Source organism: Bombina bombina, chromosome 6 (genome assembly GCF_027579735.1).
Source record: "Bombina bombina isolate aBomBom1 chromosome 6, aBomBom1.pri, whole genome shotgun sequence".
NCBI classification, from domain to species: domain Eukaryota; kingdom Metazoa; phylum Chordata; class Amphibia; order Anura; family Bombinatoridae; genus Bombina; species Bombina bombina.
This window is the reverse complement of record NC_069504.1, coordinates 644,260,781-644,287,648: the sequence shown is the minus strand read 5'-3', so window position 1 is coordinate 644,287,648 and position 26,868 is coordinate 644,260,781. Positions and strand designations below refer to the sequence as shown.

At 39.3% G+C, this 26,868-nt stretch overlaps 1 protein-coding gene across 1 annotated transcript in view; it reads left to right on the top strand.

Annotated features, from left to right (window-relative positions):
* The window catches only part of FANCI (FA complementation group I), a 763,169-nt gene that overhangs the window by 36,436 nt on the left and 699,865 nt on the right, over positions 1-26,868 (top strand). The window contains exons 11-12 of the mRNA XM_053719357.1: positions 15,867-15,959; positions 16,049-16,185. Coding sequence (XP_053575332.1) covers positions 15,867-15,959; positions 16,049-16,185 — 230 coding nt within the window. The remainder of the gene's footprint in view (positions 1-15,866; positions 15,960-16,048; positions 16,186-26,868) is intronic.

Below are 26,868 nucleotides of genomic sequence, written 5' to 3'. Positions count from 1 at the left end.
AGGGCTGCAGTTTTCGGCTGGTTATCTACCCGATCTCCTCTGGTGTATTTTTAGACTTATTAGGGCTGTCTCCCTTCCATTTAGTGGAGTTGAGGTTGCTGGCTGACACGGAGCTGTTTCAGTGAGCTGCCATGTTCCAGCACGGCGTAGCTCCGCCCCCCAAAATTTTTCTAGAATTTTTTAAACAATTTAAACCTAATGTGGGTACACACAATAATACTTCCAACATGTACAAAAGATATACAGAAAATATATACAAAGATATATATATATATATATATATATATTTACAAAAAGTAATCAATAGATAAATATCTTATAATCTTGCATACAGGGTACCTTATAGATCACAATCAGATGGTAAAGAATAAAAATTGAGATATATTTAAAAATAAATTTAAATATCTACCAAATAAGCATTTTTTAGATGGAGGTGTCAGAATTGATGTAAACACCCAACCTCCATTGTATTTCCACATGATATAGATTACTACATTTCTAAGAGATAAAAAAAGAGGCCTAGAGTAATAACTCCGGTTCCAGGTTATCGACCACGTCAAAATTCCTAGACGTGGTGGCAATAGAACACAACTATTAAAACAACGTGAATCCTATTGGATTTTTAAATTAGATACCCTGGAACCAAAGCGGATGAATAGGGAGATTCATTGGGCTGTCTTTTATTGAGGTGACACTGGGCTATGAGTTATTACTCTAGGCCTCTTTTTTCATCTCTTGGAAATGTGGTAATCTATATCATGTGGAAATACAATGGAGGTTGGGTGTTTACATCAATTCTGACACCTCCATCTAAGAAATGCTTATTTGGTAGATATTTAAATGTATCTTTAAATATATCTAAATTTTTATTCTTTACCATCTGATTGTGACCCTGTATGCAAGATTATAAGATATTTATCTATTGATTAATTTCTTTCATGTAATTAGCAAGAGTCCATGAGCTAGTGACGTATGGGATATACATTCCTACCAGGAGGGGCAAAGTTTCCCAAACCTCAAAATGCCTATAAATACACCCCTCACCACACCCACAAATCAGTTTTACAAACTTTGCCTCCTATGGAGGTGGTGAAGTAAGTTTGTGCTAGATTCTACGTTGATATGCGCTCCGCAGCAGGTTGGAGCCCGGTTTTCCTCTCAGCGTGCAGTGATGTGAGGAGAGTATTGCCTATTTGAATTCAATGATCTCCTTCTACGGGGTCTATTTCATAGGTTCTCTGTTATCGGTCGTAGAGATTCATCTCATACCTCCCTTTTCAGATCGACGATATACTCTTATATATATACCATTACCTCTGCTGATTTTCGTTTCAGTACTGGTTTGGCTTTCTACAAACATGTAGATGAGTGTCCTGGGGTAAGTAAGTCTTATTTTCTGTGACACTCTAAAGCTATGGTTGGGCACTTTTTTATAAAGTTCTAAATATATGTATTCAAACATTTATTTGCCTTGACTCAGAATGTTCAACATTCCTTTTTTTCAGACAGTCAGTTTCATATTTGGGATAATGCATTTGAATCAATCATTTTTTCTTACCTTAAAAAATTTGACTTTTTCCCTGTGGGCTGTTAGGCTCGCGGGGGCTGAAAATGCTTCTTTTTATTGCGTCATTCTTGGCGCGGACTTTTTTGGCGCAAAAAATATTTTCTGTTTCCGGCGTCATACGTGTTGCCGGAAGTTGCGTCATTTTTTTACGTTCTTTTGCGCCAAAAATGTCGGCGTTCCGGATGTGGCGTCACTTTTATCTCCACATTATTTAAGTCTCATTATTTATTGCTTCTGGTTGCTAGAAGCTTGTTCACTGGCATTTTTTCCCATTCCTGAAACTGTCATTTAAGGAATTTGATCAATTTTGCTTTACATGTTGTTTTTTCTCTTACATATTGCAAGATGTCTCACGTTGCATCTGAGTCAGAAGATACTTCAGGAAAATCGCTGCCTGGTGCTGGAACTACCAAAGCTAAGTGTATCTGCTGTAAACTTTTGGTAGCTATTCCTCCAGCTGTTGTTTGTATTAAATGTCATGACAAACTTGTTAATGCAGAAAATATTTCCTTTAGTAAAGTACCATTACCTGTTGCAGTTCCATCAACATCTAATGTTCAGAATGTTCCTGATAACATAAGAGATTTTGTTTCTGAATCCATTAAGAAGGCTATGTCTGTTATTCCTCCTTCTAGTAAACATAAAAAGTCTTTTAAAACTTCTCTTTATCCAGATGAATTTTTAAATGAACATCATCATTCTGATTCTAATGATTCTTCTGGTTCAGAGGATTCTGCCTCAGAGGTTGATGCTGATAAATCTTCATATTTATTTAAAATGGAATTTATTCGTTCTTTACTTAAAGAAGTCCTAATTGCATTAGAAATTGAGGATTCTGGTCCTCTTGATACTAAATCTAAACGTTTAGACAAGGTCTTTAAATCTCCTGTAGTTATTCCAGAAGTTTTTCCTGTTCCTGGTGCTATTTCTGAAGTAATTTCCAAGGAATGGAATAATTTGGGTAATTCATTTACTCCTTCTAAACGTTTTAAGCAATTATATCCTGTGCCGTCCGACAGATTAGAGTTTTCGGACAAAATCCCTAAAGTTGATGGGGCTATTTCTACCCTTGCTAAACGTACTACTATTCCTACGGCAGATGGTACTTCCTTTAAGGATCCTTTAGATAGGAAAATTGAATCTTTTCTAAGAAAAGCTTATTTGTGTTCAGGTAATCTTCTTAGACCTGCTATATCTTTGGCGGATGTTGCTGCAGCTTCAACTTTTTGGTTGGAAACTTTAGCGCAACAAGTAAAAGATCATGATTCTCATAACATTATTATTCTTCTTCAACATGCTAATAATTTTATCTGTGATGCCATTTTTGATATTATCAGAGTTGATGTCAGGTTTATGTCTCTAGCTATTTTAGCTAGAAGAGCTTTATGGCTTAAAACTTGGAATGCTGATATGTCTTCTAAATCGACTCTACTTTCCCTTTCTTTCCAGGGTAATACATTATTTGGTTCTCAGTTGGATTCTATTATCTCAACTGTTACTGGTGGGAAAGAAACTTTTTTACCTCAGGATAAAAAATCTAAGGGTAAAAACAGGGCTAATAATCGTTTTCGTTCCTTTCGTTTCAACAAAGAACAAAAGCCTGATCCTTCATCCTCAGGAGCAGTTTCAGTTTGGAAACCATCTCCAGTCTGGAATAAATCCAAGCCTTCTAGAAAAGCAAAGCCAGCTTCTAAGTCCACATGAAGGTGCGGCCCTCATTCCAGCCCAGCTGGTAGGGGGCAGATTACGTTTTTTCAAAGAAATTTGGATCAATTCTGTTCACAATCTTTGGATTCAGAACATTGTTTCAGAAGGGTACAGAATTGGTTTCAAGATAAGACCTCCTGCAAAGAGATTTTTTCTTTCCCGTGTCCCAGTAAACCCAGCGAAAGCTCAAGCATTTCTGAAATGTGTTTCAGATCTAGAGTTGGCTGGAGTAATTATGCCAGTTCCAGTTCTGGAACAGGGGCTGGGGTTTTATTCGAATCTCTTCATTGTACCAAAGAAGGAGAATTCCTTCAGACCAGTTCTGGATCTAAAAATATTGAATCGTTATGTAAGGATACCAACATTCAAAATGGTAACTATAAGGACTATCCTGCCTTTTGTTCAGCAAGGGCATTATATGTCTACAATAGATTTACAGGATGCATATCTGCATATTCCGATTCATCCAGCTCACTATCAGTTTCTGAGATTCTCTTTCCTGGACAAGCATTACCAGTTTGTGGCTCTGCCGTTTGGCCTAGCAACAGCTCCAAGAATTTTTACAAAGGTTCTCGGTGCCCTTCTGTCTGTAATCAGAGAACAGGGTATTGTGGTATTTCCTTATTTGGACGATATCTTGGTACTTGCTCAGTCTTCACATTTAGCAGAATCTCATACGAATCGACTTGTGTTGTTTCTTCAAGATCATGGTTGGAGGATCAATTCACTAAAAAGTTCATTGATTCCTCAGACAAGGGTAACCTTTTTGGGTTTCCAGATAGATTCAGTGTCCATGACTCTGTCTTTGACAGAAAAGAGACGTCTAAAATTGATTTCAGCTTGTCGAAACCTTCAGTCACAATCATTCCCTTCGGTAGCCTTATGCATGGAAATTCTAGGTCTTATGACTGCTGCATCGGACGCGATCCCCTTTGCTCGTTTTCACATGCGACCTCTTCAGCTCTGTATGCTGAACCAATGGTGCAGGGATTACACAAAGATATCTCAATTAATATCTTTAAAACCGATTGTACGACACTCTCTGACGTGGTGGACAGATCACCATCGTTTAGTTCAGGGGGCTTCTTTTGTTCTTCCGACCTGGACTGTAATTTCAACAGATGCAAGTCTTACAGGTTGGGGAGCTGTGTGGGGGTCTCTGACGGCACAAGGGGTTTGGGAATCTTAGGAGGTGAGATTACCAATCAATATTTTGGAACTCCGTGCAATTTTCAGAGCTCTTCAGTCCTGGCCTCTTCTGAAGAGAGAGTCGTTCATTTGTTTTCAGACAGACAATGTCACAACTGTGGCATACATCAATCATCAAGGAGGGACTCACAGTCCTCTGGCTATGAAAGAAGTATCTCGAATTCTGGTTTGGGCGGAATCCAGCTCCTGTCTAATCTCTGCGGTTCATATCCCAGGTATAGACAATTGGGAAGCGGATTATCTCAGTCGCCAAACGTTGCATCCGGGCGAATGGTCTCTTCACCCAGAGGTATTTCTTCAGATTGTTCAAATGTGGGAACTTCCAGAAATAGATCTGATGGCTTCTCATCTAAACAAGAAACTTCCCAGGTATCTGTCCAGATCCCGGGATCCTCAGGCGGAGGCAGTGGATGCATTATCACTTCCTTGGAAGTATCATCCTGCCTATATCTTTCCGCCTCTAGTTCTTCTTCCAAGAGTAATCTCCAAGATTCTGAAGGAATGCTCGTTTGTTCTGCTGGTAGCTCCAGCATGGCCTCACAGGTTTTGGTATGCGGATCTTGTCCGGATGGCTTCTTGCCAGCCGTGGACTCTTCCGTTAAGACCAGACCTTCTGTCGCAAGGTCCTTTCTTCCATCAGGATCTCAAATCCTTAAATTTAAAGGTATGGAGATTGAACGCTTGATTCTTGGTCAAAGAGGTTTCTCTGACTCTGTGATTAATACTATGTTACAGGCTCGTAAATCTGTTTCTAGAGAAATATATTATAGAGTCTGGAAGACTTATATTTCTTGGTGTCTTTCTCATCATTTTTCTTGGCATTCTTTTAGAATTCCGAGAATTTTGCAGTTTCTTCAGGATGGTTTGGATAAAGGTTTGTCTGCAAGTTCTTTGAAAGGACAAATCTCTGCTCTTTCTGTTCTTTTTCACAGAAAGATTGCTAATCTTCCTGATATTCATTGTTTTGTACAAGCCTTGGTTCATTAAGTCAATTTCTCCTCCTTGGAGTTTGAATTTGGTTCTGGGGGCTCTTCAAGCTCCTCCGTTTGAACCTATGCATTCATTGGACATTAAATTACTTTCTTGGAAAGTTTTGTTCCTTTTGGCCATCTCTTCTGCCAGAAGAGTCTCTGAATTGTCTGCTCTTTCTTGTGAGTCTCCTTTTCTGATTTTTCATCAGGATAAGGCGGTGTTGCGAACTTCTTTTGAATTTTTACCTAAGGTTGTGAATTCCAACAACATTAGTAGAGAAATTGTGGTTCCTTCATTATGTCCTAATCCTAAGAATTCTAAGGCGAAATCATTGCATTCTTTGGATGTTGTTAGAGCTTTGAAATATTATGTTGAAGCTACTAAGTCTTTCCGAAAGACTTCGAGTCTATTTGTCATCTTTTCCGGTTCTAGAAAAGGCCAGAAAGCTTCTGCCATTTCTTTGGCATCTTGGTTGAAATCTTTAATTCATCATGCTTATGTCGAGTTGGGTAAAACTCCGCCTCAAAGGATTACAGCTCATTCTACTAGGTCAGTGTCTACTTCCTGGGCATTTAGGAATGAAGCTTCGGTTGATCAGATTTGCAAAGCAGCAACTTGGTCTTCTTTGCATACTTTTACTAAATTCCACCATTTTGATGTATTTTCTTCTTCTGAAGCAGTTTTTGGTAGAAAAGTACTTCAGGCAGCTGTTTCAGTTTGAATCTTCTGCTTATATTTTTCATATTAAACTTTATTTTGGGTGTGGATTATTTTTCAGCGGAATTGGCTGTCTTTATTTTATCCCTCCCTCTCTAGTGACTCTTGCGTGGAAAGATCCACATCTTGGGTAGTCATTATCCCATACGTCACTAGCTCATGGACTCTTGCTAATTACATGAAAGAAAACATAATTTATGTAAGAACTTACCTGATAAATTCATTTCTTTCATATTAGCAAGAGTCCATGAGGCCCACCCTTTTTGTGGTGGTATGATTTTTTTGTATAAAGCACAATTATTCCAATTCCTTATTTTTTATGCTTTCGCACTTTTTTATCACCCCACTTCTTGGCTATTCGTTAAACTGATTTGTGGGTGTGGTGAGGGGTGTATTTATAGGCATTTTGAGGTTTGGGAAACTTTGCCCCTCCTGGTAGGAATGTATATCCCATACGTCACTAGCTCATGGACTCTTGCTAATATGAAAGAAATGAATTTATCAGGTAAGTTCTTACATAAATTATGTTTTTTGTACATATATATATATATATATATATATATATATATATATATATATCTTTGTATATATTTTCTGTATATCTTTTGTACATGTTGGAAGTATTATTGTGTGTACCCACATTAGGTTTAAATTGTTTAAAAAATTCTAGAAAAATTTTAGATTATTTCCTGGTAGGTTTTCTGATTGATTTTGTTTTTAATACACATGCCATTTTACACCTGGTCAGCAGGGGTCAGTGTTAATACATTGCTGTGTTAGAGTAGTTATGCAAGTTGCATTAAGGGTTAATTGGTTAGCCTATTTAAGCAGGTGTGTCCTAGGTATGTTTCATCACATGACTAAGGGGTATTGAGCCCGAAACGTTGTGGTTTCTTTGTTATCTGATCCTGTGTTAATAAAACCTTGGATTATATGAGAAGTTTTTCCTTTTTTCAATTTTTTTGCACTATTATGTTTGAGTGTGGCAGTCACTCTGAAGGATTACTCTCACCTTTTTGAGGACTTGTGCTTTGTGCTGGATTCCACTTTTATTGCCACGTATTTAAGAAGCAGAAACTGCTTCTTTTTTATCGCCACACCTCAGAGGTGGCAAGATCAATCACATGGACATTTGCTCATTTGGGGTGATTGAAATACCCTGTTCTTGCGTAATAGGTTGTGCTGGAGCAGGATTCCTCTTGTGCAGTGTTACATTTTGCTGTGCAATGCAACATTGCAAGTGGCAATTGCTGACGGACAGGTTCACTATTTGCGACCCTGTCCGCATGCAGGGATAGTAAATCTTAGCCCTTAGTTTAGTCAGTCAGATACCAGGCAGAAGTCAGATGACAGCACTCTAGTGTTTCACTCCAAACTGCAGTGGGAGGAGCCTTTAAATGCCAATTATTGTCAGCCACTTCATTGTCATTTGTTATATACAGCATTGCAGGAGATATCTATCAGAACTATATATTTTTAGTAGACCACCCAAAGTATTGTTCTAGGCTAATTCTGGTATATTTCATGCCTCCTTTTCGCCTTCAAATGCGATCATATTAAAACAAATCTAACTTTTTCACAAACATTAGGCTTCTTGCTGAACTTATTTACATACCGCTTGTGCAGTCATAACACAAATGGTTGTAAAAACTTCTCTGTGATTTTTGTTTAAAAATAGGAGACATGCTTGGCTTTGCCATTGGTTTTTGGTAATTAGAAGGCCGCTAATTGCAGCTGCACACCACACTTCTGAAATTCCCGACTGTGAAGTGGTTAATCAGGTAGCTTGTAACGTTAATTTTAGCTGTAGTGTAAATATTACCCTCCCACCTGACCTATATATAATATAATATAATTCGGAAAAGAGAGTGCACTCACCGGATCTTTTTTGCCCATTTTTTAATCTGCAAAGTGAACGTTTTCAGGGTTTTAATCTCTTCCTCAGATTTACATCAAAATACAGTGTAACTTACCCCATACACCATTTATAAGTGCAAACCGTCATCTCCCACGATCTTCCGGGTAAGGACGCCACCCACTGGTGACGTCATCATCCTCTGCAACACGAGAATACGGTCCTATATGTAAACATTGTGTTGCAATATGTCAATACAAAAAAGATGTTGGAGGAGAAGAAACAATGTCAACATTACTATATAATATAGCAGAATCTTATCTAAGTATAAATCAGATCCCTTCACTAATTCCTAGACCAGCATCAAGTGTAAAAGATGGGCGGACCGGTTGTCATAGCAACCACCCTAACATTTTTCATTTTTTCAATGTAGGCAGGCAGGCCATAAGAATAAGACGGTATAACACAGTCTTTTTATATTTAAACTTTTTAAGTCACCAGCTCCTACTGAGCATGTGCAAGAATTCACAGAATAAGCGCATATGCATTTGTGATTGGCTAGTGGCTGTCACATGGTACGTGTAGGCATTTGTGATTGGCTGATGGCTGTCACATGGTACAGGGGGAGTGGAAATAGACACAACTTTTAAAATTGTCCGAAAAAAAATGTACTACTCATTTGAAATTTAGACTAAGTGCTATTGTATTGTCTTGTTATCTTGCATTTCTTGATTATGTTTACTGGTCCTTTAAAGGGACAGTTTAGTCCAAAAATTCCTCCCCTTTAATTTGTTCCCAATGATCCACTTTACCTGCTGGAGTGTATTAAATTGTTTACAAGTATTTCCATTACCCTTATATTGGCATGTGAAATAGTTGATTTAGCCTGTGGTATCCCCACGCATCCTGAAAGTTTTTGGCTTCATGGCCAAGCTGTGTTAACACAGTCAGCAGAAGAATTTACACTCTTAAAGGGACAGTTTACTCAAAAATGTTCTCCCCTTTAATTTGTTCCCAATGATCCACTTTACCTGCTGGAGAGTATTAAATTGTTTACATGTAGCTCTTTTACCCTTATATTGGCATTTTAAATAGTTGATTTAGCATGTGGTATCCCCACCTATTCTGAATGTTTGTGGCCGCAGGTCCCAGCTATAGATAAGCTTTGTAAACACAGCTAGCAGAAGAAATTACACTCCCAGTGAGATATGGCAGAGATAATGTAATACAATGATGATTTTCCATTGTTCTCTCCAAGTATTGGTTATTGTTTTATAGACAGATATAAGATAAAGAAGCAGGTATATGTACACATGGTGATAAAGTAATGAGATCTGATTATACCTACAAGCTCAATCCATTTTATTAGGTTGTGGCTTCAAAACACAAAATCATAGCTTTAATATACACAAAAAACCTTAAGCTAATTTTCATACATTTTTTACTCTGCAGTTGGTAAAAAAAGTAGTTGTAAACACATTAAGGGAAAAACTATTTTTCAATATACTGTCCCTTTAAGTGGGGTTTAGAAGAGATAAGGTAATAAAATGTTAATTTTCCATTGTTCTCTCCAAGTATTGGTGATTGGTTTATGGACAGATACAAGATAAAGAAGCAGGTATATGTACACAATGTGATAAAGTAATGAGATCAGATTATACCTACAAGCTCAATCCATTTTATTAGGTTGTGGTATCAAAACACAAAATCAGCTAATTCATATACACAAATAAGCCTTAAAAAAGCTAATCTCATACATGTTATACTCTGCAGCTAGTAAAAAAGTAATTGGGAACACATTAAGGGAAAAATTATTTTATAGTATACTGTCCCTTTAAGCATAAGTCGGGTCATTTACCTAGTCCCTAAGGCAGCACCAAGCGCAAATACTGGGCGGTCCGGTTGTTATGGCAACCACCCTAACACTGTGTGTGCAAGAGGAACTGGCCATAAGACTAAAACGGTATCACCCGTAGTCCATATCTATACTGAATATATATGCTGTTGCTACACAGCATGGATAAGAGAGTTATAAGAATTATTGGGGCCATATATGTGCAGTAAATGGTCAGAAAAGAAGTCCTAGCATTTGCATAAGTCTCTAAGGGTATACAAATAGGGCATACAAATGGTTCCAATATTATCCTAAAGAAAATTCATGTAATCAGAAACAGTCCATATATGCATATTATATAAAAGAACCATATGTAAAATGTCAATAAATGGCCAAGTGATTATCACAATCCCTGACCAAAAACATTGTAAGGTATTGGCACAAGTATATAGGCTATAAATTATTAAGTATTTTTTTTTTACTTTGCAGATTAAAAAATTGGCAAAAAAGACCCGGTGAGTGCACTCAAGTTTCTGCTGCACCCTGGGCACCAAAATCATCTGGAGTGCTTGTGTATATATGTATAGAGGTCCCGCCCCCTTGCTTCCTCCTTTCCCCTTTCACCTTCCCTCCCACACTACCCATGGCAACACTGCAGCAGATACAGGCAGTGACAAAGTATCACTGTCTTTATCTGCAATCTTTTTTCATATAGTAATGGAAGCACTTCCTTATCATATGAAGACAGAAGTCTTATGCCACTGACTGTGTTCTTAGCTGTCAGAGCTGACAGCTAGGACTGCAGCACGAGGTATAATAGCCTGCCCTTTGGGCAGGGGTGAGAGGGGCACCTGCCCATGGCCCTGCTCTTTGGGGGCCCCGCAATGTCAGCGGTGGGGTTATGAGATGGTGTAATTTATATATTGTATTAGTTCATGAGAAGTGTTTATGGTATCAGGAGGTCTGTTTTGTGTTTTTCTTTATATTTGTATCACTGAATGTTGGGCCATACAAGGGGCAGGGCATACAGGAGAGGAGACTAAGAGCACTGTGCTGAGGGACCACACAAATGCTAAGGTTTGCCTTGGGAGAAGCTTTGACGTAGAAACTATGTCAACAGGCTACGCTGGGCAAAGTACCCTGTGTTGTTGTAGCTATGTCCAATTGGCAGAAGGGGTAAATATACTAGGGCAGTACAGCCCCAGCATACTAATACAAAGTGTTTTATAAAAGACTTTAACATTTTTTTAGTGTTTAATTTGCACTATGCTAATGCTTACTAGTGCTGATTGTAAGGTAGCACATAGATTGGCACCATGCATATGCTTGCTTTTTTTGCAACTACTTCATTGTAGCATGTTTGGCCTATACAGCTGCCCATGATTTTAAAAGTTGTATTTTGCCCAGAAATCTACTTCACCCAGCAGTGATTCAACCTAATCCCAGCTGATGAGTGGCAAAATACACGAAACAGCTGAACTAGAATGGTCAGAATCACTGTACTAACCCTGGCTAAGCTTAAAAGCTGTGTATACAGCGATTCTCTGACGTAAACGGAGTCTAAAAGCAGACTGAAGTAAAAAAGGGAGTTGTGAACATAATTTGCATATGTTATCCAGAGTCCTTTGCTGCATGGGAAACAATTTATTCTGAGGTTTTCTGTGGGAAAATAAAGCCTGACTAGATTTGTTAAATGAATTACACAATGAGTTGTTTTCTTGAATATATATATATATATATATATATATATATATAAATAATATGTCGGGCACTCTCTTGCAAGCACACAGCTAGATTAAAAGCAAGGAAGGGATAATTACAGCAATCGGGGCAAATGGTTTAAGCCCAGGACCACGTCCTCCCTAGGCCACGAACCTACAGCCATACAATGCATGCTTTCAATCTATATTGATTAGCAATTTCTCGGTTTTGTTTTTTATTTATTAGTATGTGTGAGTAAAATTAACATTTTTGTTTTATTTTATAAACTACGGACAACATTTATCCCGAATTCCAACAAAAAAGATGCATTATTTTCAGACCTTTAAAAATGAATATTGAACTTGTTTTCTTTGCATTATTCAACACAATACTATAGTTTTAACTTAGCAAGAAAATCAATGTTTGGTGGAATAACCCTGATTTTCAATCACAGCTTTCATGCGTCTTGACATGCTGTCCAACAGTCTTTCACAATGCTGTTTAGTGACTTTATGCAACTCCTGCTGCAAAAATTCAAGCAGCTTGGCTTTGTTTGATATCTCCATTGAAAATCCAGTGATTTTCAATGGAGTTCATGCCTGGAGATTGTTCTGGCCATGACAGGCTTTTGATCTGGTGGTTCTCTATTCACACCTTCATTGACCTGGCTGTGTGGCATGGAACATTGTCCTGATGGAAAAAACAATCCTCAGAGTTGGGGAACATTGTCGGAGCGGAAGGAAGCAAGTTTTCTTCTTAGGATAACCTTGTACATGGCTTGATTCAAGTGTCCTTCACAAAGAAAAATCTGCTCGGATCTAGCCTTGCTGAAGTACCCCCAGATTATTACCGATCCTGCACCAAATTTCACAGTGGGTGCAAGACACTGTGGGTTGTATGTCTCTCCGTGTCTCCGTCTAACCATAAGATGAACAGGTGTTGGGCAAAGCTGAAAATTGGTCTCATCAGAGAAGATGACCTTACTCCAGTCCTCTACAGTCTTTTGCAAACCTAAGCCCTGCTCCTTTATGTTTCTCAATGATGCTGCTATTTCACCTTGTTCTTATGACCACCATCCTTGAAATTTTAAGGATGGAAGCAACCTGATGCTCACGGTTTCACTCTGCCAGTAAAGCCAGATTTGAACTCTCACTCAAAACTTTTCAACTCTTTTTTGGCATGGTCAGTAGTTATTTTTTCATTCCAATTACTTTCGAGGTACTACAAGCACTACTTTTTGCCATCCAGCTGGTTCTATTGCAAGAGTATAGTGATGACCACATCAGTGGTATGTATAATATAATAAATGATCTAATTTTTAATGATCTAATCTTCTGCCGTTATGTATTATGCATAATTTTTTTTGTTTCTATCTTTTTCAGTTCTATCTATTTTTTATGTAAATGATACATAAAATAACTTTCTTTTTTAAGACACGATAAGTCCACGGATCATCTTAATTATTAATGGGATATTCACCTCCTGGTCAGCAGGAGGAGGCAAAGGAGCACCACAGCAGAGCTGTTAAATAGCTCTTCCTTTCCCTTCCACTCCAGTCATTCTCTTTGCATACGTTAGTGACAGGAAGAGGTTAAGTGAGGTGTTAGAAAAGATTCTTCAATCAAGAGTTTATTATTTTTAAAGTAGTGCCAGAGATTGCTGCTTTGTTCTAGGGTGTAGCCGTAGTCCATATCAGTCTCTTCAGGTGGTTTTAGAGCAATGGGAACTGGTTTGACATAATTCTCACTGCGCCTCCCATATATTGCGGCCCTAATCCTGATAGCCTAAGCAAGATTACTCAGGCTTTATCCTTTTTTCACAGGGCTATGTGAGGAAGAGGACCTCGCAAACCTGCTGAGCTGCCCTGCTGTCGGGCAGATTTCAAAGGTAAGTGCTAACTTTTTATTCTGGATCTGGGAAGATCTCAGAGGAGTGGGGAACATTATTAAATTTCAGGGGACATAGCTTCATTTCTATAAGGAGGAGGATCCTGTGACAGCAATTGGTATACAGGCACTGGGAAACTAAGGGCTTATATCTATAACTGAGTAAAGAGAGCTCAGGAGAGAATGTGTTTGTGACAGGTACGTGCATGATACCTAGCTTTCAAGCTGAGAGAGTTACTGGTATCACGCTCATAGGTGGCGAAGCTATGTTTGGCGCCGTTTTGGATGGCTCACTTCCTAGTTTGCTTACGATATTGGAAGGAAGCCTGGTAGCACAGTAGTCACTGTTGTTCTTTATGTGGGATACCGGACAGCGCCGCTGCTGCGTTCCGGATCCGTTATAAATAAGAATAACACCAGTATCTTCTCTTTATTCCTTGTAACTTGTTATAAATAAAGTTTAGGGACTTTGTTTTTCATGGCTTACATCAATCATCAGGAAGGAACGAGGAGTTCCTTAGCGATGACAGAGGTATCCAAAATACTTCAGTGGGCGGAGGTTCATTCTTACTGCCTGTCGGCGATCCACATCCCAGGGGTGGGCAACTGGGAGTTTGATTTCCTGAGCAGGCAGACCTTCATCCGGGGGAGTGGGAACTCCATCCGGAAGTGTTCTCCAGTTTTTTTCTCTGTTTCCTTTTCTTCCTCGGGTCATTGCTCGGATTAAGCAAAAGAGGGCATCAGTGATCCTCATAGTTCCGGCTTAGACTCGCAGGGTTTGGTATGCAGATCTGGTGGCCATGTCATCTTTGCCACCTTGGAGGTTTCCGTGAGGAAGGACCTTCTAATTCAGGGGCCCTCCTTCTCACAAATCTAGTTTCTCTAAGACTCCCTGGAGATTGGACGCTTAATTTTATCCAAGCGGGGTTTTTTCCTCATTGAAGACCATGTTTCAGGCTCGTAAGCCTGTCACTAGAAAAAATTTTCATAGATATTTCTATTGGTGTGAATCCATGGGCTACTCGTGGAGTAGTTAGGATTCCTAGACCTTTAGTTTTTTCTCCAAGAGGGTTTGGAGGATGATTTATCTATTTTGTTACTTAAACGTCTGACATATGTCCCAGATGTACAATCATTTGGTCAGGCCTTGGTCAGGATCAGGCCTGTGTTCAAACCAGAGACTATTCCATGGAGTCTGAATTTAATTCTCTGAATTCTTCAAGGGACTCCGTTTGAGCCTATGCATTCCTTAGATATTGTGTTGTTATCTTGGAAAGTTTTATTTCTTGTTGCTATTTCTTCTGCTTGGAGAGTGTCGGAACATTTGACATTGCAGTAAGAGTTTCCTTATCTTCCTTTACATTCAGATGAGGTAGTTTGTTTCTTATTGGAACAATACACAGGAGCTTGTTGTTACTTCCTTGTGTCCTAATCCTTCTTCCCAGAAGGAAGGAATTCTGCACATTTTGGACGTGGTCTGTGCGTTAAAGTTTTATCTGCAGCCAACTAAGGACTTTTGTCAGTCTTTTTCTTTCTTTGTGGTTTTCTCAGGAAGGCGTAAGGGACAGAAAGCTACGGCTACTTCTCTCTCTTTTTGGTTGCAGAATATCCTATGTTTTGCATATGAGACTGCTGGACAGAAGCTTCCTGAGAGAGTTACGGCTCATTCCACGAGGGCTGTTGCTTCCTCATGGACGTTCAAAAGTGAAGCTTCGATGGAACAAATTTGCAAGACTGCAACTTGGTCCTCTCTTCACTCTTTTTCAAAGTTCTTCACATTTGTCTCGGCTGCTGCCGCCTTTGGGAGAAAGGTTCTTCAAGCAGTGGTGCCTTCCGTTTAAGTTCCCTGTCTTGTCCCTCCCGTATCATCTGTGTACTCTAGCTTGGGTATTGAATCCCATTAGTAATTGAGATGATCCGTGGACTCATCGTGTCTTAAAAAAGAAAAGAAAATTTATGCTTACCTGATGATAAATGTATTTCTTTTTTGATACGATGAGTCCACGGCCCGCCCTGTTCTTTTAGACAGGTTGTGGGTTATTGTAAACTTCAGACACCTCTGCAACTTGGCCTTTCCTTTCTCTTCCTAACTTCGGTCGAATAACTGGAGTGGGAGGGAAGGGAGGAGCTATTTAACAGCTCTGCTGTGGTGCTCTTTGCCTCCTCCTGCTGACCAGGAAGTGAATATCCCATTAGTAATTAAGATGATTCGTGGACTCATCGTGTCAAAAAAGAAATAAATTTATCAGGTAAGCATAAATTTTCTTATTTATATTTTTATTTTAAGGCACCTGCATATTATTAAATTATCCTAAGGGAAATACTAAAGTACTTTTAATGTAAACCTAATTCAAATGTTTGATTTTTAAGTGGTTATTTAAAAATTGTAACAACATAATTCATTTTTTTTGTTTCTAGTCTGGTCAACAGGGGGACACAAGTAGGATTCTCTGTTCGTTCAGTGTTGCACTTTTACTGTCTGTTTCAAGAATACACAGGTTTGAGGAACAGGTAATCCCATATATTCACTTTTCTCATTTCTCTTTAATAGTCTTTATTTCATAGACTATTTTTGTAACGTTATATAATTTTTATCATAGGTATTTGACTTCCTGAAAACTACAATACTGAAAAGTTTTAAAGACTTTCAATTTCAGCAAGGATCTAAATTCCTTCAAGACTTAGTTCCTCAACCAAGCTGCATCTCTTCAATGCTTCAGAAAACTGTGAAAAACAGGTAAACATTGGGTACAATACTATATTCTACTGCCACATAAAATGTATTTATTTAGGTAGGCTCAGTAGTGCATTGTTGTTCTGGAGCTGACTAGTTAAAGCATGTTATTGCACTATTGGTTGCCTATAACACATTAGAACATTTTATCCTTGCTCTTTTATGGCTCTTTAAATATTTTTAAAGTTAAGGTAGCATTAAAGAGCAAATGTCATATTTTTGAATATGCAAGTTTTTATTTTACTGTTAAAGGGACAGTCTACACCAGAATTTTTATTGTTTAAAAAGATAGATAATCCCTTTATTACCCATTCCCCAATTTTGCATAACCAACACAGTTATATTAACATACTTTTGACCTCTGTGATTGCCTTGCATCTAAGCCTCTGGAGACTGCCCCTTATCTCAGTTATTTTGACAGACTTGCATTTTAGCCAATCAGTGCTGACTCCTAGGTTACTTCACGTGCGTGAGCACATTGTTATCTATATGGCACACATGAACTAACGCCCTCTAGTTTTTAAAAAATGTCAACATGCATTCAGATAAGAGGCGGTCTTCAAGGGCTAAGAAATTAGCATATGAGCTTCCTAGGTTTAGCTTTCAACTAAGAAATACCAAGAGAACAAAGAAAAAATGATGATAAAGTAAATTGAAAAGTTGTTTAAAATTTCATGAAAGTTTATTTTTTACTAGACTGTCCCTTTAAGGGCCAGATTACAAATGGAGCGCTAAATATCGATTTTGTGAAATTGAAATTTGCTCTCCACTGAGTAATACCAGCACATGCTAATGTATTACAAGTTGACAGCAATGTGAACGCGAGCTCGCGTTCGCATTGCTGGGAAGCATTGCACTCACAAGTGCGCGCTTCCATAGGCTTAAATGGGAGCCTCGTTCTCATGCTGTGAGACATGGCATGAGAACCTTGCACAGAGAAGGGGGTAAGTAGCGCAGAGATGGCAGCAAATTGTAAATATATATGTACTAGTTACAAAAAAAATAAAAATAATAATAAGAATACAGAAAAAAATAAACAAAGCTATCCAAAATAATAAAATGAAACCTAAACTAATAGCCCTATAAAAATAAAAAATCCCCCCCAAAATAAAAACACCCCCCTAATCTAATACTAAACTACCAATAGCCCTTAAAAGGGCTTTTTGTAGGGCATTGCCCTAAAGAAATCAGCTTTTACATTAAAAATAAACAAAGTCCCCCCCTAACAGTAACCAACCCCCCCCCAAAAAAAAACTAACACTAATAAAACTAAACTACCCATTGCCCTTTATAGGGCATTCAGTTCTTTTTCACTGCCCTTAAAGGGACAGTCTAGTATAAATTAAACATTCATTATTCATATAGGACTTTTAATTTTAATCAACTTTCCAACTTACTTTAATCATCAAATTTGCTTTTTTCTCTTGGTATTCTTAGTTTAAACTAAACATAGGTAGGCTCATACACTAATTTCTAAGCCTTTGAGGGCTGCCTCTTATCACATGCTTTTAAATCTCTTTTCAACACAAAGAGACAGAAAGTACATGTGGGCCATATAGATAACACTGTGTTCAGGCACAGGGGGTTATTTAAGATCTAGCACAATACAATGCTAAATGCAAGACAATAGATAATAAACAGTCACAGTCATGTGATCAGGGGGCTGGAAGAAGGTTCCTAGATACAAGGTAATCACAGAGGTAAAAAGTATATTTATATAACTGTGTTGGTTATGCAAAACTGGGGAATGGGTAATAAAGGGATTATCTATCTTTTAAAACAATAACAATTATATGGTAGACTGTCCCTTTAAAAGGGCATTCAGCTCTTTTTGAAATTGCCCAATGAACCCTAATCTAAAACAACCCCCCCAAAAAAACAAAACAAAAACGGAGCTGTCTTCCCAGATGTGCCGATCCTCGGCGGTGGTCATCTGTGGCTGCGTCGGCGGCATGGAGGCTCCTCTTCATCCGATGTCTGTTGTATACTGAATATTGAATGCAAGGTACCGCAATCAAATTGGGGTACCTTGCATTCCTATTTGCTGAATTTTTCAAAACAGCCAATAGAATTAGAGCTACTGAAATCTTATTGGCTGTTGAAATTAGCCAATAAGATTTCAGTAGTTCTCATCCTATTGGCTGATTTTGAAAATTTTAGCCAATAGGAATACAAGGTTCCTCAAATATGGGGTACCTTGAATTCAATCTTCAGTGTGCGGTGGATGATTGCATGAAGAGGAACCTCCACGCCTTCGCCGAGAACCACCGCCGCAGAGGATCGCCACATTTGGGAAGACCGCTCTGGACCTCCGCTCTGCGCCGCCTTTGCTGTGGATGGAGATGATGGACCCGCCTGGAAGAAGACCTCCGCCGGACTTCTGAAACCGTGAGTACCTATTTGGGGCTTTAGTGTTAGTTTATTTTTTTTGGGGGGGGGGGGGTTTAGATTAGGGTTTATTGGGCAATTTGCAAAAGAACTGAATGCCCTTTTAAGGGCAGTGACAAATAGCTGAATGCCCTTTTAAGGGCAATGCCCATACAAATGCCCCTTTTAGGGGCAATAGGTAGTTTAAGTTTATTAGTGTTTTTATTTTTTATTTTGGGGGGTTTGGTGGGTGGGGGGTTTACTGTTAGGGAGGACTTTGTTTATTTTTAATGTAAAAGAGCTGATTTCTTTAGGGCAATGCCCTACAAAAAGCCCTTTTAAGAGTTTTTGGTAGTTTATTCTTAGATTAGGGGGTGTTTTTATTTTGGGGGGCTTTTTTATTTTCATAGGGATTAGGTTAATTTTTTTAATTTTGGATAGTGTTTATTATTTTTTGTAATGTTAGCCTTTTTTATTTTCTGTAATTTTAGATTAATGTAATATATTTATTTTTATTGCAATGTAGTATTTTTTTTTAAATGTAATTAAGGGGTTAATTTAGGGGGCTTAGTCATTAAATTAGTTTTTTTGAGTTAATAGTTCGTACGGGCGGTTAGTTTTTTTTTTTTTTTTAACTTATTGTGGACGGTTAGGTTTTTTTTTTGTTTTAATAATTATTGCGGGCAGTTATTTAATTTTTTTTTTTTTTGTAATGCATTTTTTTTTGCTTTTGCTGCATCCCGGTGGATTCCGAAAATGGCAGGGTGGTCAAAGAATCCACCTGGATTATGTTGGCTGCCTCGCACTGCCATCATTCCTTTGAGGATGCGTGTGCAATTGCTGATGGCGACGGACGCATTACAAACGCGATTATAGTATAGATATGTTTATATACATAAATATTTATGTGTTTATATTTGTATATACACATATTAACACATAAATATATATATATATATATATATATATATATATATAGTCATATACATATATATTTACTGGGAACACACAGTTCCCATAGACTGCAATGTAAATGCACTTTTCAGTGCCCCACACCCGCTCCCTTTAGACCCCAAAAACTGCTTTTTGCAGTTATTTCTTTCCTAAGATATGGAGAGTCCACGTCATTCAATTACTAGTGGGAATATCTCTTGGGGACATTATATATCCTTTATATAGAATATTTATAGGCAGGGTGCAGGCACTGTTCTGATGTTTTGGAGACTGAAGGGTTAACCTTTATTTTTTCTGTGGTTCATATATGGCAATGTTCAAACTAACAAGGGCACATAGATGAATCTTTATTTTTATTACGGCCCAAATATGGGAATGTTTGGTGCAAATATTCAAACAATCTGAGGGTTCATAGATGGCTTGCAGCTGCATCAGCATTTTCTTTAATATAATGGTGAATATGCTGTTTTTAACAGCCTTTCCTTGTTGGGGGTGTGTTTTGTGATGTTCTTCGTTTAATTGATGGACAGAATCGCACGCTTTCCTTGTTAGCTGCGCAGTTCCTGTTGGATGTCATGTGACCTACTCTTTCGCATTCAGAAAGCGGAGCAGCGTCTTCTTGCCGACATCTCCTGTGAAGCTGGATATGATTGTTCGGCAGAAGAGTCCTGTGTTTTTTTCTTCTTATTGGTTTGATACCGGAGGTCAGGTAGAGCGCCTCAGTAGTTTTGAGGTGTAGAGGACCTGATTTAATCTTAGTAGCGCTTTGTCTTACATTGTTACCGTTCTGAGGGAAAATTTAAAGAGACAATACTCTTGATTTACATTTTTTGTTTTGGGTCATTTTTTATAAATATCATGGAGATGGATCAAGACTCCCTTCCTTGTGACAAATGTTTATTATGCCTAGAGGCACAAATTGTTTTGCCTATGCAATTTTGTGCTGCTTTCTTAGCTCGAACACTTGAATGTAAAGATAAATTGTTGCCCTCTGAGTCTAATAAAGTTTCTCAGGATGATGCTGTTCAGGCAGTGCCACAGCTTTCTCCTCAAATGTCCCAAGCCACTCTGATGTCACATGCAGTGCTCTGCGGTTCCTTTCAACCTCCTGGAGGAGTATATTTGCCTGCAGATTTTGCAGCATAAATATCCTCTTACTGGATCTGCGGCATTATCTGCTTTTCCTGTATTGGGTCAAAAAGAAAAAAAGGATGGCGCTAAAAGCAGAGTGTAAAACAAACAGAACGTATTAAATAGTATTATATATCGTGACAGCCTAAAGTGACTTCTATTAAGTGGGGGTGATACCTAAATCGGTATAAATAATGTGTGTCACACTAAATATGTACTAATAATAAGTATATCACACTATAGGACCGTTTGAAATACAAGTGATTCAAATGTACAAATAAAAACACATAAGTGGATGATGTACCTAATGTCACTCAAAGTTATATAGAGCAAACCTAGAAAGGTAAAGAATACAGTATAAAGATCTTGTAATAATCCTATAGTAAAAAATATCCTATAGTAAAAAGTATAAGCAAACATGAAACATATACGATGGTATACTATAGGATTATTACAAGATCTTTATACTGTATTCTTTACCTTTCCAGGTTGTTTGCCATTTAGCCTATCCACAATAAATATTAATATTGTTCTATTTTAATTATTACCTTTTATGTATCTATATAAAGTGTACTTTTTATACAACACTCTCTTAGTCCTTGCGTTATTATTAGCTAGTTTTTTACTGTTTTACAAATCCACCTATAAGATTCTTTCTTCTGTTATGTGTGATCAGTCCACGGGTCATCATTACTTCTGGGATATAACTCCTCCCCAACAGGAAATGCAAGAGGATTCACCCAGCAGAGCTGCATATAGCTCCTCCCCTCTACGTCAGTCCCAGTCATTCTCTTGCACCCAACGACTAGATAGGATGTGTGAGAGGACTATGGTGATTATACTTAGTTTTTATGACTTCAATCAAAAGTTTGTTATTTTACAATAGCACCGGAGCGTGTTATTACTTCTCTGGCAGAGTTTGAGGAAGAATCTACCAGAGTTTTTTACTATGATTTTAACCGGAGTAGTTAAGATCATATTGCTGTTCTCGGCCATCTGAGGGAGGTAAAAGCTTCAGATCAGGGGACAGCGGGCAGATGAATCTGCATTGAGGTATGTAGCAGTTTTTATTTTCTGAATGGAATTGATGAGAAAATCCTGCCATACCGTTATAATGTCATGTATGTATACACTTCAGTATTCTGGGGATGGTATTTCACCGGAACTACTCTGTTAAAAGTCACTAATCCTTTTAATAAGTATTTATCATGTTAAACGTTTTTGCTGGAATGTAGAATCGTTTACATTTCTGAGGTACTGAGTGAATAAATATTTGGGCATTATTTTCCACTTGGCAGTTGTTTGGTTTTAATTATGACAGTTTCGTTTCTCTTCACTGCTGTGTGTGAGGGGGAGGGGCCGTTTTTGGCGCTCTTTGCTACGCATCAAAAAATTCCAGTCAGTTACTCTTATATTTCCTGCATGATCCGGTTCATCTCTGACAGATCTCAGGGGTCTTCAAACTTCTTTAGAGGGAGGTAGATTCTCTCAGCAGAGCTGTGAGAATTTTATATTGACTGTGAATAAAAACGTTGCTCTGTAATTTTTATGTCAAATTTAATTATTGTTATTTTTCTAATGGGAACAAACCTTTGCTAAAAGTTGTGTTGTTTTAAAGTTTGATGCTATAACTGTTTTTCAGTTCATTATTTCAACTGTCATTTAATCATTTAATCGTTTAGTACCTCTTTGAGGCACAGTACGTTTTTGCTAAAAAAGATTATAACCAAGTTGCAAGTTTATTGCTAGTGTGTTAAACATGTCTGACTCAGAGGAAGATATCTGTGTCATTTGTTCCAATGCCAAGGTGGAGCCCAATAGAAATTTATGTACTAACTGTATTGATGCTACTTTAAATAAAAGTCAATCTGTACAATTTGAACAAATTTCACCAAACAGCGAGGGGAGAGTTATGCCGACTAACTCGCCTCACGCGGCAGTACCTGCATCTCCCGCCCGGGAGGTGCGTGATATTATGGCGCCTAGTACATCTGGGCGGCCATTACAGATAACATTACAAGATATGGCTACTGTTATGACTGAAGTTTTGTCTAAATTACCAGAACTAAGAGGCAAGCGTGATCACTCTGGGGTGAGAACAGAGTGCGCTGACAATACTAGGGCCATGTCTGATACTGCGTCACAGCTTGCAGAGCATGAGGACGGAGAGCTTCATTCTGTAGGTGACGGTTCTGATCCAAACAGATTGGATTCAGATATTTCAAATTTTAAATTTAAATTGGAGAACCTCCGTGTATTACTAGGGGAGGTCTTAGCAGCTCTCAATGATTGTAACACCGTTGCAATACCAGAGAAACTGTGTAGGTTGGATAAATACTTTGCGGTACCGGCGAGTACTGACGTGTTTCCTATACCTAAGAGACTAACTGAAATTGTTACTAAGGAGTGGGATAGACCCGGTGTGCCGTTCTCACCCCCTCCAATATTTAGAAAGATGTTTCCAATAGACACCACCACTCGGGACTTATGGCAAACGGTCCCTAAGGTGGAGGGAGCAGTTTCTACTTTAGCTAAGCGTACCACTATCCCGGTGGAGGATAGCTGTGCTTTTTCAGACCCAATGGATAAAAAATTAGAGGGTTACCTTAAGAAAATGTTTGTTCAACAAGGTTTTATATTGCAACCCCTTGCATGTATCGCGCCGATTACGGCTGCGGCAGCATTTTGGATTGAGTCTCTGGAAGAGAACCTTAGTTCATCTACGCTAGACGACATTACGGACAGGCTTAGAGTCCTTAAACTAGCTAATTCATTCATTTCGGAGGCCGTAGTACATTTAACCAAACTTACGGCTAAGAACTCAGGATTCGCCATACAGGCACGTAGGGCGCTGTGGCTAAAATCCTGGTCAGCTGATGTTACTTCTAAGTCCAAATTACTTAATATACCTTTCAAGGGGCAGTCTTTATTTGGGCCCGGTTTGAAAGAAATTATCGCTGACATTACAGGAGGTAAGGGCCACGCCCTACCTCAAGACAAAGCCAAAGCTAAGGCTAGACAGTCTAATTTTCGTCCCTTTCGGAATTTCAAAACAGGAGCAGCATCAACCTCCACTGCACCAAAACAGGAGGGAGCTGTTGCTCGTTACAGGCAAGGCTGGAAGCCTAACCAGTCCTGGAACAAGAGCAAGCAGGCCAGGAAACCTGCTGCTGCCCCAAAGACAGCATGAACCGAGAGCCCCCGATCCGGGACCGGATCTAGTGGGGGGCAGACTTTCTCTCTTCGCCCAGGCCTGGGCAAGAGATGTTCAGGATCCCTGGGCGCTAGAGATCATATCTCAGGGATACCTTCTAGACTTCAAATTATCTCCCCCAAGAGGGAGATTTCATCTGTCAAGGTTGTCAACAAACCTGATAAAGAAAGAAGCGTTTCTACGCTGTGTACAAGATCTGTTATTAATGGGAGTGATCCATCCGGTTCCGCGGTCGGAACAAGGACAAGGGTTCTACTCAAACCTGTTTGTGGTTCCCAAAAAAGAGGGAACTTTCAGGCCAATCTTAGATTTAAAGATTCTAAACAAATTCCTAAGAGTTCCATCGTTCAAAATGGAAACTATTCGGACAATCTTACCCATGATCCAAAAGGGTCAGTACATGACCACAGTGGATTTAAAAGATGCTTACCTTCACATACCGATTCACAAAGATCATCACCGGTATCTAAGGTTTGCCTTCTTAGACAGGCACTACCAGTTTGTAGCTCTTCCATTCGGATTGGCTACGGCTCCAAGAATCTTCACAAAGGTTCTGGGTGCCCTTCTGGCGGTACTAAGACCGCGAGGGATTTCGGTAGCTCCGTACCTAGACGACATTCTAATACAAGCTTCAAGCTTTCAAACTGCCAAGTCTCATACAGAGTTAGTTCTGGCATTTCTAAGGTCGCATGGATGGAAAGTGAACGAAAAGAAGAGTTCTCTTTTTCCTCTCACAAGAGTTCCATTCTTGGGGACTCTTATAGATTCTGTAGAAATGAAGATTTACCTGACAGAAGACAGGTTAACAAAGCTTCAAAATGCATGCCGTGTCCTTCATTCCATTCAACACCCATCAGTAGCTCAATGCATGGAGGTGATCGGCTTAATGGTAGCGGCAATGGACATAGTACCTTTTGCACGCCTACACCTCAGACCGCTGCAATTGTGCATGCTAAGTCAGTGGAATGGGGATTACTCAGATTTGTCCCCTACTCTGAATCTGAATCAGGAGACCAGAAATTCTCTTCTATGGTGGCTTTATCGGCCACACCTGTCCAGGGGGATGCCATTCAGCAGGCCAGACTGGACAATTGTAACAACAGACGCCAGCCTACTAGGTTGGGGCGCTGTCTGGAATTCTCTGAAGGCTCAGGGACTATGGAATCAGGAGGAGAGTCTCCTTCCAATAAACATTCTGGAATTGAGAGCAGTTCTCAATGCCCTTCTGGCTTGGCCCCAATTAACAACTCGGGGGTTCATCAGGTTTCAGTCGGACAACATCACGACTGTAGCTTACATCAACCATCAGGGAGGGACAAGAAGCTCCCTAGCAATGATGGAAGTATCAAAGATAATTCGCTGGGCAGAGTCTCACTCTTGCCACCTGTCAGCAATCCACATCCCGGGAGTGGAGAACTGGGAGGCGGATTTCTTGAGTCGCCAAACTTTTCATCCGGGGGAGTGGGAACTTCATCCGGAGGTCTTTGCCCAAATACTTCGACGTTGGGGCAAACCAGAGATAGATCTCATGGCGTCTCGCCAGAACGCCAAACTTCCTCTCTACGGGTCCAGATCCAGGGATCCGGGAGCGGTTCTGATAGATGCTTTGACAGCACCTTGGAACTTCGGGATGGCTTATGTGTTTCCACCCTTCCCGCTGCTTCCTCGATTGATTGCCAAAATCAAACAGGAGAGAGCATCAGTGATTCTAATAGCGCCTGCATGGCCACGCAGGACTTGGTATGCAGATCTAGTGGACATGTCATCCTGTCCGCCTTGGTCTCTACCTCTAAGACAGGACCTTCTGATACAGGGTCCATTCAAACATCAAAATCTAACTTCTCTGAAGCTGACTGCTTGGAAATTGAACGCTTGATTTTATCAAAACGTGGTTTTTCTGAGTCGGTTATTGATACCCTGATACAGGCTAGGAAGCCTGTTACCAGAAGGATTTACCATAAAATATGGCGTAAATACCTATACTGGTGCGAATCCAAAGGTTACTCCTGGAGTAAGGTTAGGATCGCTAGGATATTGTCCTTTCTACAAGAAGGTTTAGAGAAGGGTCTATCAGCTAGTTCATTAAAGGGACAGATTTCAGCTCTGTCCATCTTGTTACACAGGCGTCTGTCAGAAAATCCAGACGTCCAGGCCTTTTGTCAGGCTTTAGCTAGGATCAAGCCTGTGTTTAAAGCTGTTGCTCCGCCATGGAGTTTAAACTTAGTTCTTAAAGTTTTACAGGGTGTTCCGTTTGAACCCCTTCATTCCATTGATATAAAATTGTTATCTTGGAAAGTTCTGTTTTTAATGGCTATTTCCTCGGCTCGAAGAGTCTCTGAGTTATCAGCCTTACATTGTGATTCTCCTTATCTGATTTTTCACTCAGACAAGGTAGTTCTGCGTACTAAACCTGGGTTCTTACCTAAGGTAGTCACTAACAGGAATATCAATCAAGAGATTGTTGTTCCATCCTTGTGTCCAAATCCTTCTTCAAAGAAGGAACGTCTTCTACACAATCTGGATGTAGTTCGTGCCCTCAAGTTCTACTTGCAGGCAACTAAAGATTTTCGCCAAACTTCTTCCCTGTTTGTCGTTTATTCTGGACAGAGGAGAGGTCAAAAAGCTTCTGCTACCTCTCTCTCTTTTTGGCTTCGTAGCATAATACGTTTAGCCTATGAGACTGCTGGACAGCAGCCTCCTGAAAGAATTACAGCTCACTCCACTAGAGCTGTGGCTTCCACTTGGGCCTTTAAGAATGAGGCCTCTGTTGAACAGATTTGCAAGGCTGCAACTTGGTCTTCGCTTCATACTTTTTCCAAATTTTACAAATTTGACACTTTTGCTTCTTCGGAGGTTATTTTTGGGAGAAAGGTTCTTCAGGCAGTGGTTCCTTCTGTATAATGAGCCTGCCTATCCCTCCCGTCATCCGTGTACTTTTGCTTTGGTATTGGTATCCCAGAAGTAATGATGACCCGTGGACTGATCACACATAACAGAAGAAAACATAATTTATGCTTACC